This window comes from Cucumis sativus, chromosome 5, assembly GCF_000004075.3.
Source record: "Cucumis sativus cultivar 9930 chromosome 5, Cucumber_9930_V3, whole genome shotgun sequence".
In the NCBI taxonomy this organism is placed as follows: domain Eukaryota; kingdom Viridiplantae; phylum Streptophyta; class Magnoliopsida; order Cucurbitales; family Cucurbitaceae; genus Cucumis; species Cucumis sativus.
The window spans coordinates 29,745,679-29,768,642 of NC_026659.2; the positions used below are offsets into that span (position 1 = coordinate 29,745,679).

At 30.1% G+C, this 22,964-nt stretch overlaps 4 protein-coding genes across 4 annotated transcripts; all 4 read right to left on the reverse strand.

The window, feature by feature from the left end:
* Positions 1-2,170: 2,170 nt before the first annotated feature.
* On the reverse strand, positions 2,171-3,335 carry MMP-1 (metalloendoproteinase 1-like). The gene has a single exon (NM_001280751.1). It carries the CDS (start codon positions 3,321-3,323, stop codon positions 2,361-2,363), a length of 963 nt encoding a protein of 320 aa, NP_001267680.1. The 5' UTR covers positions 3,324-3,335; the 3' UTR covers positions 2,171-2,360.
* Positions 3,336-9,466: 6,131 nt separating this feature from the next.
* On the reverse strand, positions 9,467-10,622 carry LOC101215758 (metalloendoproteinase 2-MMP). Its single transcript, XM_004142414.3, has 2 exons — positions 10,055-10,622; positions 9,467-9,946 (listed from the first exon to the last, which is right to left on the reverse strand). The coding sequence occupies exons 1-2, from the start codon at positions 10,578-10,580 to the stop codon at positions 9,513-9,515; spliced, it is 960 nt and encodes a 319-aa protein (XP_004142462.1). The 5' UTR covers positions 10,581-10,622; the 3' UTR covers positions 9,467-9,512.
* Positions 10,623-17,003: 6,381 nt separating this feature from the next.
* LOC101215525 (metalloendoproteinase 2-MMP) lies at positions 17,004-18,286 on the reverse strand. The gene is made up of 2 exons (XM_004142413.1): positions 17,767-18,286; positions 17,004-17,434 (listed from the first exon to the last, which is right to left on the reverse strand). The coding sequence occupies exons 1-2, from the start codon at positions 18,284-18,286 to the stop codon at positions 17,004-17,006; spliced, it is 951 nt and encodes a 316-aa protein (XP_004142461.1).
* Positions 18,287-19,832: 1,546 nt separating this feature from the next.
* On the reverse strand, positions 19,833-20,717 carry LOC116403957 (metalloendoproteinase 1-like). Its single transcript, XM_031885906.1, has one exon. The coding sequence runs from the start codon at positions 20,715-20,717 to the stop codon at positions 19,833-19,835; it is 885 nt and encodes a 294-aa protein (XP_031741766.1).
* Positions 20,718-22,964: the final 2,247 nt, after the last annotated feature.

A 22,964-nucleotide genomic window follows, 5' to 3' on the forward strand; every position in this document is an offset into this window, starting at 1 on the left:
ATAGTAAAGATTTAATAATATTATTGATGAATATTGTGTTTTCTGAGTCTGTTAACAAGGATCTCAATTTCGTGCTTCGTGAAAAATAGTTTTTTCTTGATGCAATGTCCATCAAGATATCATTTTATCTTAAATCCAAAATTATAATTTTTTTTCTTGATAGACAATGCCCATCAATATATAATTTTTCTTAATGGACCTTGTCCATGATATTCTTTTGGTCTTTGTCCATCAAGAGACCGAAGACCCATCCAGAAAATTATAAACTCATCAAGAAACCCAAAACAAATATTTTTTTTTTTATGATGGCAATTGCAAATAAGAAAAATTCATCCCTTGATGAGCCTCGTTGTAGTCAGTCAACTAATATATTATTCTTGATTGTTGTGGACTATCAACAAAATTAAGGAAACTTTGTCCATCAAGAAAAGTAAGAATCTACATTTTTTTTAATGTTTTTTCGTATTTCTTCAACAAAATAAGGAAAATTTTCTTGACCTACATGACCGTCAAGATAAACATTGTATCAAAAAAATTATTTTTCTTGATGGTACCTTGCCATGATCATCAAGAAATCAAAATTTGTGTGCATAAATAAAGATCAAATTTGTAGTAGTGACTTTGTAAATGCTCTCACAAAAACTAATATCTTTCCCTCTCAAATGTAGACCACAGTACTTGAATATTAAAATATTAAAGCTTAGGCTCCCACCCAGTACAAAATAGGCCTTTTATGTCAGCTTAAAACAGCCATTTTATATGTTCAATGTCAATTTGCAACCAACATTGAAGTTCATGTTTTAGAAGGTCTATAATGTTAGTTATTTTCAATGTAGATTTAAAATTTTCATTCCTATCATGTTCAATGTCATTTCTTAACCCTAAAACTGACATTTTATATTGTCTTCCATTCAACTTTTACCCAATCTTTTAAAAATAATTTTGCAGTCCATTTTTTTGTTGATGAAAAAGTTAACATTGACATTTAATGTATTCGTTTTGTGTCAGAAATGTCTGTCATTGTAGTTTTTAAAAAAATAATAAAAAAACTATTTGTCCTGCTCTAATACATGTGTGTTTGCTCTCTGCTCTTTGCATAGCAAACAATGATATCTCTTCCACCTATTAATTAACCAAACTCAAACCTAAATTTTATAACATACTTCCAAAGAGCACTAGAATAAAGAATATGAACTTTGGGATGATGAGGGCACTATAAAAGTACTCACTTAGTCAACACAACATCTCTAACCTCCATTTACTTGGCGTGAGAAAATTTTGGCCCATGCCTTTTCCACCTACCCTACCAATGTTGGGGAAGTATTTTAGAAGTCGAACTCGCAATTTCTTAGAATAAGATTCTTCTCTTTCTGAAGTAGTCTTCGCTTTTGAGAGACTTCATTTTGATACTGATGAAGCTTGGTTCATTGGGTGCTGTTTCTGGTTATTTTGGTGCGGAAATTGTGGCTTTGCATGAGATTGAACATATTCTTGACCTTCAACGTAGCACTGTTGAAGGAGCTATGTTATGTTTCTGATTATACCTAATAGAGAGATACCAAGGGTTTGCATGATGATGAAAGTATTGCTAGAATCCAAAGCCTCCATAGAGTGACTTATTAAAATTTAATTTTAGCGACTTAATTAGAGAAACTTCTTCAAAATTTTAGTGTTTTGGACTTGAAGTAATCTTAAGTTATAAAAAGAATTAGAATAATATTCTAACTTCTTGGCCAAAGGGATGAGGTCGAGCAGGTCACCAAACCCTTGATCCAAACTCCCCTCTTTTTCATATTTAATTAGACCCTAGGGTGTGGTTTTCTTGTTCTAGTTTCGCCATTTTCTTGATTTGATAGTTTGTAAACTCTATCATCAAGTCAAGTATACATTTTTACCCCAAAATCACTCATAATGATTTATATGTAATTTACATATATTATAACGAAGGAGAGCGATTAAGGTGCAACTTAGGCTGCAACTAATTCTACATGCTTCCTTCCTTTCGTGCATACAAATAAACTAAAAGAAATCATTAGAGAAGGTTAAAAAAGTGTTGCTTGGCATGTTATTATTGGGCGCAGCCTTGAGAGATATAATGTACGATAGATAATGGGTAATGTTTGACTGCGTCCAAATATTTTCCTGAACATTAAAACTTTAGTCGTTCCTTAACAAATAAAATATACTTAATTTCACTATTATATATTCACAATATTAATTTGGATAGAACTAATACAACAAACCTAAACATTATTCAACAACAATAAGACATTGTACATGTACTTTTCATAATAATTAACTTAAATTCTAACTAAAACCAATAGAAGTATACACAAATATCTTTTAGTGTATCAATTGTATCAAACTCGATAAAGAGCCTTAATTCCAGCAATATCATCTCCATGCAAACCCTTAGTAACTCCCTCTGGTATACTTGGAAACATAATAGCCTCTTCAATAGTGCTATGTTGAAGCCCGAGAATATGTCCAATCTCATGCAAAGCTACAGTTTCCACATCAAAATAACCTGAAATAGCACCCACAGACCAAGCGTCATCACCATCAAAATGAAGCCTTCCATCCGTTGGTGCATAAGCATGAGCTAAAACTCCTCCCACACCGTCAAATGGAGCGTTGTCTCCATGTTCGCCTCTTTCAAAGCTTATTTTGATATCAGCTTTTCTATAATCTGCAACATGTGAAAATTTGAAATGGGTATTCAAACTCCATTTTGAGAAAGCTCTTGACACTGGTTTTATTGCATCAATTGGGTAGTTTGGAAGAAATCCATAGCTTAAGTGGAGCTTTGAAGATGGCCATTTCAGGTTTCCTTCAAAGAAGGTAAAGTGAGAGACTTTGTGGAAATGAGTATGGCCATTATTTGTGAAATTTTGGTTTCTTTTTTTGGTTTTTTTGTTTTTGATTACATCTTGAACTCCACATCTAGGCATGGCTATTTGAGCAATGGTGTTGGAGTCCAAGATTCCTGAGGGCGCAAGATTGTGGTTTGTTTGGTATGTTTTAAGGGCAGATTCCAAGATATGATCAAAAGTGTCATCAAAGATGGGGTTGGAGTGTTTTTGGATATTGGTAGTAATGTAACCAAAACGTTGAAGGTATTTTTTTATTTGATGAATGCCTTGTTTTGTATCACCTAAATGACATCCTTGGAGATTCTTGAGAAACATTAAGGAATTGGATGAGTTCATGTTTTGAGAACTATGTTTCAAGATAATTGGAGATGATGTATTTGGATTAGGGAAGAGGGAAAGAAATAAAAGGGTGAAAGGGAAGATAATTTGAAGAGCTTTGGGAGAGGCCATTTTCTCTTTAAGAGATATTAGTTATTTTGGTGCAAAATACTTGAGATTTTCAAGCCTATTTATAGGGTTTGATTAAAGCGCAACTTACCTTCTTCTCCGGCACATAAAAATATTTTTTTAGTAATTATCTTATTTATACATAAATAAAAAAACAGTCACATGACAACTTGTAATTGAAGACTCGAAAGGCTTGACTTAATGATAATTGACACGACTTTCAATCTTAAGAGGTGAATGCTAGGTTCAATTTTCCATTCCCACAACTGTTGTAGTAACTTTTTTTTATTGGATGCACCCAATTTCTTTTCTATTTGATCATAATAAACAAAATGAGCAATATGTGGATGCACCTAGATTGCACTAACAAAAAGAAGTTAAATTAATACATAGAGAAAGTAAAAAGAATTTATGACGTGACAAACTATATAATTTTGAATAATTTAGTAAAAATACTAAATGATAAATGTAATCTAAGATGAACCTAAATGCAATTTAGGAGTAGGTTTTGAAATGGTTGAAATTATTTCAACATTTTTGCTTTACTTTTATCATTCAAAATCAATTTAAGATTTGATTTTAAGCTTTTAAGTATATATTTCTTTGATACTATTAAGAGTAATTTAGAAAGATTTAAAAGAAGCATTTACGAGTGATTTCAATACTTTTTAGAACCACTCCGAAAACATGCATGCAAATTAAGAAAATGATGTGAAGTGAATAAGAGAAGAAGTGCACGTTTCTTTGATTTTTAAACAGTAAAAACACGTAGCTTTTAATGACGAAAATTAAAAGATAAATATTGGTTGAATTTAATTAGTTAGTAGAAACGGAGGGATTTTGAGTTAGGCCATTTTTGTTTTTTCTTTTCTTTATTTGCTTCATTTAGAAAGTCCTAAGTGATTACGTGCAAGTTTAGTTCAAACAATGGATAATATTGATGGCCATGTGTGTGCCATGCAAAAGAGGGAACTGCAACTCTCCTTCCATTTTCTCACCTGTCATTTTAAACCCTAATGTTAGAACATTTCATTTAATTTAATGATCGACCAGACAAGGAAGGATAATTAGTTTAGATTTTACGAATGGATCAAAGCGTGAATTATATGGATAAATATTTTTTATGGAAATCGTTTTACACTTTTTTGAAAAGGAAACAATGAGTCGATCGATCTGGTGAACACTCGCTTAACACCCTCTTATCATCATCATTTCATTAATAATATAAGAGTACAAACAATAGAAGCAAGGGATAATACCTATGGAAAATAAAGGGCTAGAGATAAGTCTAGTACAAAATATTATTAAAAAGCGGAAATATTAATGGCAATTGTTGAAACACCGTAGTTTGTAAAGAGTGGAGAATTGCTAGCCCATAAACCCGAAAGTATACCGATGTCTTCCCAATAAGATTAATGGTCGACTTATATTTGTCTTACACTTAAACTTCAATTGGACTTTTATCTTAATTACTTATGCTTGGGTAGAATTCATACATGTGTTTGACGTGTTGAGTTTGGAGTTCATATATCAAAGGTATCTGATGCAAACTTTTTCTGACATAAATAAAATGTTTTTATTGCAATTATTATTTTAGTTTGAAAACACATTTTTATTCAATAGTGACGATACAAAGTATTAAAAAAAAACAAAAATAAACTCTACATTACACTTTGTTTAATTTTATTATTGTTTTATTAAAAAACGATATATGAGTTAGTAGGAACACTCGAACAACTTCACTAGGTGGACACCCGTTAACACCCTCAACATTTTCGCTTCATTATTGTTTTAAAGTATACATTGTTTGGGGGAAATGAGGGATTTTAAGGTTTAAAATAAAAACACTTGTACCGTCAATAACTACTCTTTTTCAAAATTTTTGTATATAAGTTTATTTTATTTTCTATATACTAAAAGCTTCTTTTTATTAATGTCAAATTACTAAGAAAAGAAAAAAACTAATAAAATATTAGGAACCAATACACTAAAATAATCTAAGATCCCTAAAAAATACAAGTTTTTCTTATGGACTGCCATACACAAAGGGATATTCCTCACAATCGAGTCGATCCAACATAGGTTTAAAAATATTTGACTCAACCCAAATTGATGCATTATGTGTAAAAGTAATAATGAGACCACGTACCATCTTTTCCTTTGTTGTCCCTTTGTTCTATCTTTTTGGAACAATGTAAAGGTACATACTAGATGAACAAACAATGGAAACAGCCTAACAGACCTCTGCAAGCATAATTGCTCTATAAATACTAAATCTCAAAGGGGTGTGATCCTCTTTAATCTCCTGGTGGCCACTACATGCATATAACTTGGTTGGAACGGAACAAAAGGCTCTTCAACAACAACTATGACTCTATTGTTAGCTTATGGGAGAATATCTGCAATCTCATCGATACATGGTTTTAAAAAACAAGCTCTTCAAAAGTTATTCTTCTCTATCTATTATATTGCTTTAAATATTAATGCTTTTTGTTAGCTCTTTTCATGGGGCTTATCTCTAATCCGCTTGTATTGGATCTGAAATTTTGCATCCCCTATGCTTTATTAAATATATTTTTCGGATGATGAGGGCATAAAAATGGTGCTCAATTAGTGGGGATGTTTGGGTGCACCTATTGACCCTACAAGTATCATTTTCTAAAAAAACAATGATCATCATATAAATTGATCATTACTTGAGATGATAATTGCCAGAGTTTGTGATCATTTGTTGGATGTGATTGTTGATGGCAGTGGTTGAAGGTAGCTCTATCAATAATTGGTGTGGTTGACCAACGATGGTGTTCCAACAAAATTGATCGACAAAGGTGGCTAGAGTTAACTAACGGAAGGAGACGACAGCCATGACAATATAGTTAGAGAGCATTTTAGAAAATTTTAAAATTTATATAAATTAGGAAGAGATTTAATCACATTAACCACTAAATTAGAGTATATATAAAGAAGTTGATATATATTAAATGTTTATCTTAAAAATATGTCTTCTAAAGTTGATACTAAATTTTTTATCCTAAATCAATTTATTTCACAGACACATTGTTTCATAAACTATGTTGAGGGACGATTATTAAAGCATTCCATTTTTTTTCTTTCCAAATAACCATCTTTCAAAATTATACACACACCCTAAATCTCCCTATATAAAGGGAGAGATGGAGAAGGCAAAGAAACTACTTTAGTGGAAGAGCATCTTAGTAACCTTTACAGAGCTGTGTCTTCCCCAGCCAGAAACCTGCAGTTTGCAAATGTGTGGAGTTATAGTACTATACCCACACTCACCTTAATTAAAATGACAAGATATGTCTCCTCTCTCTCTATATATATACACATACACATGCATATGTGACAAGACACATGTCTCTTGGAGTTGTAGTTCAATATAGGAGGGCAACGAAGACCATTAAAAATTTCAAAAATCACTAGTGAAATATGGAAAAGAAGAAGTTATTTATATTAAATAACTTCATGTTATTCTAACTTATAATTATGGAAAATTTTTCATCACAATTGTTTTTATAGAAAAAAGCAGTTCATAGTAACTCTTTTTTACTTATTATAGATGAGACTAATTATGACACCACCTTTTAAATTTGCTATTTTTACAATTTAAAAAATATATTGACATAACTCTATTATCATAAACTTTTTTTGCTATTTTTGCGAACGCTTCTATAATTATATGTGAATCTTTCATTTTTTTTTTCAATTATAGAATATTTAACGCATTATCTCAAATTTTAGAGATAAAATAGAAAAATGAGTTAATTAAATAATTTACAAAATAATAAAAACATTTTTCACTAATAAATCAAGATAGACTTGAATACATCTATCACTAACAATCAGAGGTTGTTTGACCCCTTGATTTGGCATTACGTAAGCCCATGTTTGATCCATGGTGTAAAATGATAAACTTAAAAAAAATGGGATAAACGATGGTATTTGATGTTTTTCCCAATCTTTTTACGCATAAAAATAAAAAAAATGAAAAAACTCTCTATCTTTCTTGTGTTGTGAATCCCACAAAAAATCTACCTTAATGTTTATTTCTTTATTTAAAATAAATATTTGATTAATAACAATTAACTAATTAAGATTCCCTTTCTTTTTCTCTTTTTAATTTTAGTTCTCAAAACTAAAACTACTAATTTCACCTCCATTTTAAAATGTTTTTTAAAATTATTATTATAATTTTTAGATAACATGTCAAATAAATTAAAGATTAAAATAATTTGAATTGGTTTAACTCAACAAAACCAATCTTATAAAAGTTTGTTTATAAATTAACGAAATTTCTTAATGTTTTAAGCCAATAAGTAAGAATTTCATTGATAAACCAAGATATTTGTAAATATTTTTAACAGTTTTAACATGCATTCAAAATGATTTTTTATTTTTATTTTTTGATTTAATAGTGTGTGTTTGAACTTTAATTATAAACTTTTATATCATATTAGATAATACAAGGTTTTATCTCAAAATCAATTAACTTTGAGAGAAATAGTCCATATATCTTTTTTTTAAAATTTTCAACCTGGGGTAACCCCGATAAATTAACAAAATAAAATGGTTAGTCAAATATAAGGTTAGGTGAAATATAGCATTGTTATTTTCCTTTGAAATGTGAACTCACTCTCACACCCATAAACGAGAACTTCTGGCTTTGTTGGACCTACACGTCCATCATCTTTCACACACTTAAAAAGGAAAAAACTTTGAAAAATAGAAAAGTTTTCAAAACACAATTATTTTGACAAGTAATTATGAATATATTGATGGACACGACTAGTAAAATTTAATACTTTTCTCGACATTGAAATTCATACATATATACTTTCTAAATTTTTTTAAAAAATAACATTTTTCTTTCTTATTTATTTTAAATGAAAGAAATTGAAATTGGTACTCAAATATGCAATATAATCACCAAATTGCAACATAAACTAAAGTTTATTATATTATAATTTAACTTTATGTAGCATGGCATATATATCCTCTTTAATTAATAGAAATGCTTCTTAATTAATTACTGAATATATTATTGAACTATATGAAATAATGTTTCTAATAACATAATCTAATTTAAATAATGATAATGAGACTATGGAAATTAGGGCTAATGACTTTATTCTTGACTTTCCACTTTCCACCTTCTTCCAACATTTTTCTTTTCTTTGCTGGTACTAATCGTTCTCCTTCCATAATTTGTTAGAGCTTGTTTTTTCTTTTCTTAAAAGAAAAACCAAAAAATTAACTAAAATGCATAGCACCTATGAAAACAATAATTAAGTATAGCAAAGCTCATTAATGGTAGACCATAACCATATATATGTGAAAAGATCCTAGTAAGATATGATCTATCACTCATATATACTCATGAACTAGATATAAATTTTGCAACTTTACCCTATAAATTAATACTTTAGACTTGATTCCTCTGTTTACAAATGGTTTTTAAAAAATTAGTCTATTTTTGTTTCCAAAGAGTGAAATAGAAGATTAATACACTAGTTAGACGACCAATGGAGTCTAGTTGCAATCAGTAGCCGATTCAGAAAATTAATTTATATAATATATATAATCAAGACTTGGTTTTAAAGTTGACAATATTATCACACATGATTTATTTCCCCCAAAATAATACTGCTACAAAGTATAGATGTGATTAATTAGCAAATTTATTTAAATCATTTATAATTCAATGTTGAAAATAATTAAAACATATATATTTCTTGAAACAGAGGAAATTACATTTTAAATAAATTAATTACAGAGATAGTTACAAATTTAACAATTAGATTCAAAATAATTAATTATATAGTAACATTTTAAAAAATTTACAAATATAACAAAAATTGTCAAATTCTATCAATAATAGAAGGTGAGAAGTTTATCACCGATAGGCTATGTTGTACGAGTCTATAAACCATAGCTTTGCTATATTTACAACTTTTTTTAAACGTTATTATATTCTTAATTATTATTTCTTCGTAATTACCTTTAATTATACGATTATTTTACATTTGTTAAAACTCTTAACTAATACTTGCAAACAATACATAAATATAATTCAATTTAATAATCAATGACAGATATCAGACATTGAACCAAATTTTATAATATAAATAAATAACTGAACTTATAGATGAAGAAATACAGAGAGTTGGAATTTTAAAGAATGTTATTATACAAAGCCTTAATCCCTGCAATATCATCAACATGCAAACCCTTGGAAGCTCCTACGGGGACTTGTGGCCACATGATAGCCCCTTCAGTGGAGCTATGTTGAAGGCCAAGAAGATGTCCAATCTCATGCAATGCCACCGTCTCCAAATCAAAAGAATCTGAAACAACACCATTCGCCCAAGACTCATCGGCATCGAGGTGGAACCGGCCATCCGACGGCGAAAAAGCATGAGCTACCACTCCTCCAACACCATCAAATGGATACCCATCTCCATGATCACCAGTTTCAAACCCTATTGTTATGTCTGAAGTTTGGTTGTCCAAAGCTTGGGAGAAAGTGAAGTGAGAGTTCGCCGCCCAAGTAGCAAAAGCTCGAGCTACCGGACTCACCGTTTCTGATGGAGTTCCTGGAAGAAAACCTGTTGAGAATATGAATATAAAAGATTATGCTCATATTAATACAATTGAACTTACTATAATCCACTAGCTCAAGCTTTTAAAATGATTATTATCGGCTGATAATTTACCATAAGTGAGATGAGATTTTGTAGCAGGCCACTTAGGGTTTCCGTCAAAGAAAGCGAAGTGAGAAACACTATGAAAGTGGCCAACTATTCCATGTTCAAGTTGCTTTCTTTTCTTGCTTGATCTCATCCAAGTATTGCCATGGATGATATCTGCAACTCCGCATCGAGGCTTCGACATTTGAGCTATCGTCATAGCATCAAGAGTCCCTGTGACTTTGAGATTGTAATTCTTTTGGTATGTTTTAATGGCAGTCTCTAGCAGCTCGTCAAACTCATCGTCATTATTTTCAGAATGAATTTGAGCATCCTCATTCAAGTAGCCAAATTGGTGAAGGTATTTCTTCAGTTGGTGGATGCCTTCAACTTTGTCACCCTTTTGGGATCCATAAAGTTGGTTCAGAAACACAAATTGTGATGATGCTTTTCCATGGGAGTGAGAATGGTTTGATTGAGAAGATGATATTAAAGGGAAGAAAGTAAGAAGGAGAAGAGTGAAAGTGAAGAATGATAATTCTTCCAAGGCCATAACTCACTTCTCCAAATATATTGTTGGTTATTGTAATGGTTCGTTATTACAAATATGGTGGTCTTTGAAGAAAAGTTGTCCCCTTATTTATAGCTTTTTTGGAAAGAGAGACCATGGAAAATATTGAAAAGGAAGATCGATGTCCATTTGATAATACCTACTTTTTAGAAGGGATTATTGAAAATATAATTAATTTTTTAAAGGTATTATTGAATTAATTAATATACAAATTAGTAAAAAAATCGAACCTCTAACTTTGAGGTTAACACACTGTGTTAGTTTAGTCAGGTTCATTTTCGTTAAATTTAGACTATGAAACCTACAATAACCATCATCATTTCTTAACCAAAACCAAAAAAGATGTTTCTAAAACTACCTTTTTATTTAAGTTGTAAGGCAAAGTATAAGCAGTTTCTATAAATTTAATTTTTAAAAAAACGAAAACCCAAATTGTTAGGAACAAAGTTTGAATTAATGAGTTTTTAACTCTCAAAATAACTTCTATTTAGTCTAAACTGTTATATTCCTTAAAACTTTTCAATAGAATCAAGTTTATTTATCTAAATCAGTACTTTTCATATATTCAAAATAAATGTAATGTTTATTATTATAAGGTATAGAAATATAATCTTGAATTGACAATTCAACAACTACAAGTTTTTGAAGAGCTGATCTCTTGGAAAAAAGTGTATTCATTTTGGGTAAAACGTTTCTTTTTCTATATATATATAAGCATCTTTAACAAATTTATAATTTAATATTTGTTTAATATATATAGTTTCATTTCTTTGCATGATTGTAGATTATCAAAAGTACTTTTCTAACAAAAACATCCATTTATATAAAAAGTAGTGAAATATTAGATTCATTTAGAAACCATTTTTAAAGGTTCTAAAAGAAATAATTTATCCAAAAATAATTTTACCCATAGATTCTATCACTAATATATATATTTTATTATATTTATTCTTTAAAAATATTACAATAAATTATTTATTTATTAACCCTAAAAATTATTCTCATCCCAAATACTCTTTTTTTCCTTAACATAATACAACAAAAAAAAAAATGATATTTAAATTAAAGTTGTGAGATTTATTGTACGAGATCAACTAAGGGTGCACAAGCATAACTCCATCTCTCCAACAGAAAATACAGTATTATTCTTGAGGTACATTCGTATATGTCAACTACTTCGGGATGGTCCAAGATATACACCTTGTAATCCTAATCCTAATTCTAGTTATTCCAATAGTTTTTGGGTTGATAGACACAATTCCTTGCTAGAAAAAGAAAGTCATATTAAAGATAGGGTTAGTTAATTTGAAGTCAGCAGATAACGAGAAACATTGGAGAAAATTGAGTGTAAAATGAGAAATTAGAAATTGAAAGTTAGGCTGGAAAATATATTATTATGAGACTATAAGTCTGTAGAAGTGTTAGAGAATTCAAAAATGTTACATAAAATTAACGTCAAACGTGATGATGGTTTAAATTTGGGAGGTGGGTGTAACAGTAAATAAAACGTTTTTATATTATTATTTCACCATCCAATATTGTCCAAGTAATTGGGCTGTATATACTGCCAACGTGTATTTTCTTTCTGCCACGTATGCATCAGTCAACTTTTCTCTCTTTTATTTCTTAGACAACAAACTCTAAAAGCTTCCTTTTCAAACTTTTCTGCTTGATTGCACGTGACTTGTTTCTTCTTCCACACAATAAATGAGAGATGATAACTATTAATAAAGGTTATATGATATGATATCAGGTTGTAGTATGTCCGGTAACACATTCAGCTTTCTATGTGAGTTGGAATTGTTTTCCATGTTATAATTTGTACAAGTTTGAATCTACATCTCTTTAGAATGTTTCATTTTTATCTTTCAACTTTAAATTTTGTTTAGAAAAAGATTCCTGGAATGAGAGTCGTGTATGTGTCACTGTAGCAAAGTAGTTATTGAATAAAGTTGAACTAGATTACTTTAATTTAGGTAAATTAATTTTACATCTTTTTTAGATTAAAAAACAATCAGTAACAACAGTCTTAATTAATCTTCTGTATTGTTGTTAAATAACATCATATATGCTTGCCAACCAATTTTTACAAGTGATCACGACCTATATGGTTTCCTTCCTTCCTTTATTTGAGGTGAAATCAACTTTATTGTGACCAGGGATAGATTCATTAAGGACCCACGAGGAACGTGTCTCCCTCATATTATCGGGTGAATATTATTGAAACATAAGTGAAACGTCATGATATTTTCTTAAAACATTTTTTAGTGTATTTATTATATAGTGTCCAATGTCCTCTCTATATAAAATCTCTGAATCCGCCACTAATCGTGACCCACATTTATATTCTAGCTGTAATACACCCGAGAAGAATATGGATGACAATTAGTTATGTGTGAACTTGTAGGTTAGTCGTTTTATTTAAAAGAAAAATCTTAGAAAGACTATTAATAATTGTAATTTGTTCAAATATATTTAGAGAATAAAAAGGAGAGTGCTTCCAGTTTAGAAGTCATTCTCATTGAAAATGACTTCGGGTTTGGCGGCTTTTGGTTGTTGATACATCATGTTAATAAAGATCAGAACTGCCTTGCTTTTCCAAAAATGTTTGGTTAATAATTTGGACTAATGAGTCCTCATCATATATTATAATTATTTTGTCATAGTTTTCTTGGACTTAACTATTCCTTTTTCCCAACTTCATTGGAAAGTTGGAAAATTTTGTTGCAATTAACCACTAACCTTTATGAAAATATTTATGGAAGCCAAAATGATTGATACCTAATTAGTTTGACAACATTTTTCAAAACATATATACATCTCTTATTAATGCAAAAATATTGCTCTCACACAACACACAAATTAAGAAAAATGAATTAATTTTTTTGGAAAAAAATAGTAGAGGATAGCTCTTTATATAGTTAGGAGTTGGAGAAATTGCATAGCTCCTTAGATTTTGTTATTAAATATAATTAAATCTAAATTATTAATTATTTAATTAATATTTGGAAAATCAAATAAAATAACTCCTTGGAATTTACATAAATAAAAAGAAAATGAAAAGCATTTACATCCTACACCAAAATATGCTTTGTGCTTGAGTTATAATTTTGGTTATCTAATTTGGGCTTGTACTAAAAATTTTAAAAAATAACAATTGATGACCATTTTAGTAATAATAACTAAGGATGTAGTAACATTTAAAAAAATTTACAAATATAGCAAAATATGTCAAATTCTATCAATGATATAAGTCTATCATCGATAAATCATGTTGCAAATATTGGTCTATCACTGATAGATCATACGAAGTCTATCAGCGATACAAGTCTGTCACTATTTTACAAAATATTACACTTTAAGAGGAGAATCTCAAATATAATTTACAAATAATTTTTCAAAATTTTCTATTTTTGAAAACAAAAATCCAAATATTGTCGTTCTCCTTAAAATAACATTTTGAAGGCATTCATTTACACTTTTTTTAGGACGTTTTTAAAAATAACAAAAGAAATTAAAATATTTACAAGTTATAACAAAAGTTTGGATTCTATTACTGATAGTCTTCTATCACTATAGCATATATCAATAACTATAAATGATAGAATTTATTATAGGTTGTAAATATTATGTAAAAACTACTATTTTAAAAAATTTTCCCATTTTTTAAAGAATCCATTTATATAAATAAAAAAATAAAATAATTAACTATTAATTATTGAAAAAGAGAATTTACATTAATAAAAGAAATGTGAGAGACACTTTGAACTTGACTTAAACTTTTGGTTATTTATTTTAGGTTTAGATTAAAATTTTGAACCATAAATAATTTGTCAATTCTTCTATTTTTAAATTTTTCTTATTTAAAATAAATCTTTTGAATTGAAAAAACAATCAATTAAATATTAGTTATTTGTTGGGTATAGAGGTAGTATTTAATTATCAATTCTTTAGTTAAGAGCAATAATTAATTATAAATACAATAAAATGAAATGAAAATGCCAATAACAATAAAACCAAAGTTGTAACTATGTAAATCTGACTTTTAAAAAGGACAAAGTAGAGAAAAAACAAACGTTTAACTTTCATAATATAGATTAAATGGATAATAATTAAAGATCGGATTGTTAACATAAAATAAATCGTAATTAAAATAGGTCGAGATTTATTATAATATTGAAGAAGGAGGAAAAAAACGGAAGAGATTTATTATAATATTGAAGAAGGAGGAAAAAAATGGAAGTGAATAACACACAAAGATTTTACGTTAAAATCGATTAAATAAATAAAAGTTAAAACCACAGAGAAGGATAGAAGATACTTCTTTTTTCTTATAGAGCAATTGACAAGTTCTCTTGTAAGAAGAAACCTTCCATATTTTATCTTTCATACATTTTGGCTTAGTTGTGTTAAAATTTGTTGGGATGGTTTAATTTTGCACTTATGAGTCTCGTTTTATTTTTTCTTTAAAAAATAATACGACTTGGGTCAATAAATACATCCAAGCATACCATCTAAGAAATTAAACTTGATCACCGTTCTACTTATAGATTAATTATTGCTGATCCAAATTGTCATACAGATTCGTCGTAAAAGATGATCTAATGACTTCAGTTAAATTTAAATTTTAAGCTCTATTACTGTCCTAAACAAAATTGAAAAAGTAAGATTTTATTTGGCATAAAATTAAAATGTGTACTCAATAGATCAATTAACTATAATTATAAATAATGAACAAGAAATAAATGAGAGATGACCAATAACACAAGTGAAGGAAACGAACTAGATAATAGGTGCTTATGGAAAACCATCTCTTGATTGGTGTAACTCGTCTTCCACTTTCTTGGGGATTCTGCAAATTCAACAATTTCTTGATTGTTTGCAGAATCATCTCTTGATTGGTGTAATTAGTCTTCCACTTTCTTTTGAACCAGGAAACGAACTAGATAATAGGTGCTTTTGGAAAATCCATTGCAGGCTTTCTTATAAAACACCCAATTACCACGAAAATTTATTGATATGGAAGTATTACAAGATGTAGCAAAGTCTAGAGATAAGTCCCAATACAAAAATTCCTTATCTTGTTAAAGCAATAATATTCACGGAGATAGTGCTTGGCTTATAGTCTTTGAATTGAATGTGTCTATTTGACAAATAAACCAACTAACGTGCATATGCTCTCCCAAGAGTTTGTGTGGTGCTTTTATGTATGTTGTTGAAAATTTTATTGTTTCGCTCCAACCCAACTGTTCATAGAAGAGCCACCACTGCATTGAAGATGATAATATTCTTCCTATTTGTGTGTCTGAGGTCACAAATTGACAGGCATAGAGACTTTGCATTTTTGTTCTCGATGATCTGTCCAGTCTCCTTTTGTATTATATCCCCAAGGGTTGCCGTTTTTTCCACAGTGAAGGAAGAGATGATTCATATATCTTCAATTTTTGAGAGGCACAAACCAGTTTGGGTTTAGGCATGTGTTTGGAAACTTTTTCTGGATGATATCCATGGTGTTGATACGTTCATAAATGATAAACATAAAAAGGATTTGCATTTTTTTTGGAATTATAGATTTTCACAGGTTTTTGTACCTAGAGGAATCAATTGATCTGTAATTAGTCTTCCACTTATTTCAAGATATCTTAACCTATATTGATGTAAAGCTCTAAGAATGCTAGAAATACAAAATATATATATGTGTGTGTATGTATATGTATATGTGTGTGTTTTCTCTTTTTCATTGATTAACTAATGATTGTATATGTATAAAGTTTAAGTGGTTTTAACTTTCACACCATTATTAATTTGAACACCTCAATATATAATTTTTGTATGTATATAATACAAACACAATTAAAATAATATGTATCTCTATTTGAGAGTATGAGGTTTTATCGGCAATGATATTTTCAAAAAAGTGGAATAATTCTTAATATCATCATCTTAATGCTCTCTCATGATGGTGCCTCTTCAGATTGTGTTCACCGATCTTGATTAAATCTCAAATTCTTTTGATTGAACCACATTTATAATTAGGCTTTATGATTTTGATGCTATATTTGGTTGTACGAGGTTTACCATCTCAAAACCAATTTGGACAATGAATGAAGTGACACACCTATCTCATAAGAAGCGTGAGCCATTAGTTTTTCCAACGTTAAATTCTCTATCTCTATAAAATCTCTTTTGAAAAACCACATTGTGTTGGATTAAATTATCCCGAGGGCGTGGGTTTCAATTAAACCACTTTTATCACATATACTATAAGCTTACTATAGTTGATAAACACATTTGATTGAAAACTGAAACAATAATTTGAATTACGTTGGTAGAAAGAAACAAGAACCTTGGTAAAACACGAAAAAACAAATAAACAGAAGAATAATAGGCGTACACTAATCAAGATCAATTAGCATTGTATAATGCATTAATGCCTGCAATGTCATCGGCATCCAAACCCTTGGTAGATCCTTCCATGATGCTTGGCCACATAATAGCCCTTTCGATGGAGCTGTGATAGAGGCCGAGAAGGTGTCCGATCTCATGTAAAGCTATGGTCTCCAAGTCAAACGAATCAGCAATAGCACCGACGGCCCATGACTCGGCTGCGTCGAAATGTAATCTCCCATCTCTTGGTGCAAAACCATGAGCTATAACTCCTCGAACGCCATCGAAGGAATGGCCATCTCCATGGTCGCCAGTTTCAAAACTTATTTTGATGTCGGCTTTTTTGTATCGAGATGTTTGGGAGAAGTTGAAGTGAGTGTTTGCACCCCATGTCTTAAATGCTCGACCTATCGTAGCTACTGCCTTCGATGGGGTTCCCGGAAGAAATCCTGTTAAGAATGTGAATAAAAGATTTAGAATAAGTTTAAATTCAACAATCAAATTAACGTGCTATCAAAATAGAAAATCTAGCTTGTTATAATCCAACTTTAATGATAATTATTTATACCATCGTAAATTTGTGACATAAAAATTTTTAGTAAATTTTGAAAATTTTGATAACGAATTGTTTTTTTCACAGAAAAAAAGTCAGTTTAAGTTTTATTGCAGACTTTTCTCTCTCCTAATTTGTCTTTATTTTTCTGTCATAAAAAGTCCAAATTGTTGTAATATAGATGAAAAATGCACGCAAAATTATATATGGATAGAAGATAAAATGTACCATAAGTGAGATGGGATTTGGAAGCAGGCCATTTAGGGTTTCCATCAAAGAAAGCATAGTGAGAAACACTATGAAAATGACCATTTATTTTTCTATGTTGATTCACCATTTTCTTCCCCGATTTCATCCTCGTCTTTCCGTCGACAATATCGGCAAACCCACATCGAGGTCTCGACATAAGATCTAGCGTCTTGGCATTGATAGTACCTGTGGCCTTGAGATTGTAGTTGAGTTGATAAGTTTTAATGGCGGACTCTAAAACACCATCGAACTCATCATCATCAAAAGATTTAGAATAATTTTGAACATAGTTATTCAAATAGCCAAAATGTTGAAGATATTCCTTCACTTGGTGAATTCCTTCTACTTTGTCACCTTTCTTGCATCCATTGAGGTTCTTTAGAAACACCAATCCATTGGAAAGATGACTCTTTGGATGAGAAGATGATATCAAAGGGAAGAGGACAATTACAAGAAAAAAAGAGGTCGTTAAGAATGATAATAATGTTTCGAATGCCATGGCTCTCTCTTCAGTAAAGGCTATTGTTGTGTTAATAAGTACTATAAAATGAATTATTATACTACAAGTTTGGTGGAGATTGTGAGAAAGGATTGACCTATTTATAGGAATGAAGTTGAGAAGTTATGAACAATAATTTTTTTTATTTTTTATTTTTTTATTTTAAAGGATTACTAAGTTTGGGAAGAGAGAATTAATTCCAAGATTGAACCTTAAGCTAGAAAAACGAAAGTCTAGAAGACAGAACAAAAGAATAAACAAAATTTTGGTGCATTGCATTCAACTTCTTTTGTTTTCGTTTTATATAATAACATTTTAAGAAAATAGTAAATACTTGTTCTTTGTAAACTTCATCAATGAAATAAGATCTGTAATGTACTTTAAGTTTATGATTAATAACATGTGGTAATTTCCTAATTTTGAAACTAAAAAAAGATTACAGATGTAGTAACTAAATAATAAGGAAAATAAAATGTAAAATGTCTACAAAGTGATTTTCTAAAGTAGAATTTGTTTGGAACATTAGTAAAGAAAAGGATATAAAGAGAAAATATTTATTAGGCTTTTTCTAAGGAAAGTAATATCTTCTAATTTTGAATATATTTATATATATATTAGAATTTTGAAAGCATTATTGAAGGTTGAGTTGGTGAAAGCGAAGAGTGCAAAATATAAGAATTATAATATATTAAAACAAAATGATTTAGTCATTTTGTTTACGTAACTGTCTAATGATCGTTTCCCTAATTTATAGTTAGTCTAATCGTTGTTCCAATTTTACTAAATAATCTACACATTTATATTGTTCATTCTAATTTCTAGTTGAAAAGCCGCCTCAACCAACTAATTTAATTTACATAAACTATGTCATCATACATCATAATATTCCTCTTTTGTCATCATAATTAATTCGCGTTAGGATGAAAGGTTTTTAGGTCGATCACGAATTAAGAGCAACCAAGTCCGGTTGAGTTGAGATGTGTCCCTCAATTCAAGCTTACAGACAAACAAATAGCAAACTCAAAAAAATGTACGGCTCTTCGATCCTTTCTAGCTATCATAAATATGACTTATCAAAATGCACGGCTCTCCTTTCATACCATTAAAAGCATTGTGTGTGGTTCAAGCTAGTTTTGAAACCTAAGACAAGTACTTTTTTATCGTTTCAAAATAACTCTCTCGAATGTGCCACCTGTTGAGCATAGAAAAATATGGTTCAAATGTTTATTTTCTTTGAAATATATTGGTCTGCTTTCTAGCATTGTTATTATATATGAACTATATTTTCATCCGGCTACAATAATGTGGCCTTTCACATGACACGGGGAGAAAAAAGATAAATATGGAAAAATCATACATTTAGCTGTGTTAATTTTAAAAGTGCATAAAATAGAGTAATACTCACTTACAATCCAAACCCCATTAACAAAGGAAACAAAATATTAAAAGAAATTGTATTTTCTTAGAAAAAGAAATCTCTTTAATAAGTTGCATATATTAAATAGAAACACAATCCAAGATGCATGTCTAACTAAATGCGGTGTTTTTAAGGGTACAAAGCATGAAGTCCGGCAATATCATCATCATTCAAGTTCTTTAAAGCATTGGAATCAATATAGGGCCACATGACAGCTTGTGGAAGGGTGCTATGGGCAAGACCAAGAACATGTCCAAGCTCATGAAGTGCCACATTCATCACATTAAACTTGTTTTCTTCCAACCCTGCCGACCAACTATCGTCGCCATCTAAGTGCAATCTCCCATCAGTTGGTGCAAAAGCATGACCCACAACTCCTCCAGGTCCATCAAAAGCAGACCCATCTGCATGATCCTTTACCTGAAAGCTGATATTAATGTCAGCACTTTGGGCATCCGAAGCTTCTGAGAATGTGAATAGTGACTGGGCTGCCCATCGAGCCATAGCCTCAGTCACCGATGGCACAAAGTCGACTGGAAAATTGTTGGTAAACATGTAGGTTAGGTGGCGTTTGTAATCTGGCCATTTTTTGTTGTTTGGGAATAAAACGTAATGAGATGACATTTCAAGATCATCCTCAAGATTCTTACTTGAGTTAAATTTGAAGACATCTCGTATTCCACATCGTTGTTGGAACATTTGATCTAATGTTTCTTGGTCTAGAATCCCACTTACGTTGAGGTGAGACCATTTCTGGTATAATCTAATAGCAGATTCTAGGGAGTCGTCGAACTTGTTGCTGTTGAGTTCAATGATATTGGAATCAGTACTCGTGTTGTGTGATAAGTAACCATAACGTTGAAGGTATTTTTTAATGTTGTGGATTCCTTCTACGTTGTCGCCTTTACGACATCCATTGAGACGTCGAGGAGATAGAATTTGGTTGTTTATGGAGATTACGTGAGATGCAATCGAAGCGAGAACAAGGAAGAGCAGTTGGAGGGACTTGACCATCATTGCTAAGAAAAGTTTAGAAATTGTATTGATGTGGAAGGAAAGGAATTTTAGGGTTTTTTTAAGAGAAATTTTGCATGAAGAAGAAAAGGAAAAAAATTGAGCATTGCATGAAAATTGGAATTTGTTAAAACCTACTCTTTCCTTCCTTGGGATAAATAAATTACGTTTATTTTCTTTGTTTTTTTTTTTCTCTTTTTTTGGAAAGAAACCATACCTTTTTTTAAACAAAAACTTACCTTTTCTGTTAAATTTAGTTGAGAGATATTCTTTGTAAAAGAGATATAAAATATCTCATTTAATGAAAATATAACAATAGTGGGTTATAAATGATTAGGATATGTGTAAATTAAATAAATATTCTACCTTTTTTCCACCATGAACTTATAAATTAAGATAGATAAAATACGTTGTTTTTTATATATAAGGTTATTCATTTATTGAGATTTTGTTTACTTATTTAGCCAAATTGTGCTATATTAAGTAAATTAACCATATTTTGAATTTGTTAATGTATTGATAGATATAATGTATCCATCAAATTTTATTTTAATGTTTTCACACATCATTGAAGTTACTTTCCTATACGAAAAGATGCACTTTTCAAGGAATATAACCACTTTTATTAGATTACATTTTCTTTTCTTTTATCAAAGTTAGGATTCTATATGGAATTCTTTTATTAATTAAGAATGTAAACACAACTTTTATTTTGTTTTTCTTTTATACAATAATAATGCTAGAATGTTTTGAATATGTTATAAAATACTTCACATTTATGTTATTTACGTTACTAAGAAGCTTTAATTCCAATATTATCATTTCAGGTCATTCAAGAAAAGAAGAAAATGAAAACTATAGAAATATAGTGAAGAATGTTAAAAATATTAGGCCGGCGAAGAGACAACTTAACCGATCAAACAAATTGTCGAGGAATGCAAAAGATTAGAATATTGCTTGTGACCGATTGATTTGTCCCTTGTTTTGATTTGCAACTCTCTCATTGAGTAAATGGATATTGCACTATATTAGTTTTGTGGATATTCCATGATAGGAAAGGTTAATGATAGACTTCACATTTTATTTGATTTTGTTCTATTCATATACAAAAGTGTTGGACCACAGGTTGAATATTGCAAATTGTGTCCCTTTATATTCTTAAATAGTAGTGACTCTCAATGGATGTTAAAGTTTATTAAAGATAAACCATAATCGTGAAAAACTTCACAATCACATTACCTCTTCATATTTTAGTTATGTGCCTTTTATGTTCTCATTGAGAAATTAGTATTATACATGTTGAATCATTGCAAATTAGTATTAATTTGTGCATTCTATTGAGAAAAAGTTTTGTTAATATAAATGTTGAAGTTTATCGTTGATAGAAGTTATCGACGATAAACTTCATAATAAGGTTTATAACTTATAGAAACTATCTGCTAAATTTAAAACTCCATTATGACATTACTTTATATTATTACTTAATAAAGTCACTATCTTCAAGCAGAATAATTCTTATCAACAACATAATGTCACATCATTGAAAAAATAGTGAAACTGTGCAACTTCTACTATTGTGACCAACATGACGACAATAACTACATTTTGAGCGACTTTTCTTCTCATCAATCATTTTTTTTATTTGTTTTTGCGGTCCTGTTCGAGGCTTGCAAACTAGAGGTATTGTTACACTTGTGACATTGATTAATAATAATTATGAATTTACTACAAAAAAAAAAAAACAAAAAGGATATATAGTTATCATCCTAGTCATATGGGTAGAAGAGGAAAGCAGATCAGAAGTCTGTTGAAGTTCCTCAGAGGAACTTGAGATCAGGTAGTGACTTTCGCCGTTTCCAATCGAACCCCATTGAGGTAGGTGAAGCTGCCAAAGAGAAACCGTTGTGCAACACTTGTGGAATGCGCCACTTGCATCGTTGTTTATTTGGGACTAGGATTTGCTTCAAGTGTAGGCAAGAGGGGCATACAACTTATCATTGTCCTTTGAGATATACTGGGGTTGGGTAAAGCAATCATAGGTGGAGATTGACACAACGGGGCAATGTTTTTGCCACCACCAAAGGGTAATACGAGAGACAAACCGACGAGGGACAAGAAGGATGCGTGACTGTCATATGAGGACTTAGTTTTCTTAAAAGAATTTGCTTCCACTTATGGTTTTAATATTTTTTATGTGATTGAATTGAGTTTATGGATAGTTATTTTGTAAACAGTACTTTTAGAATT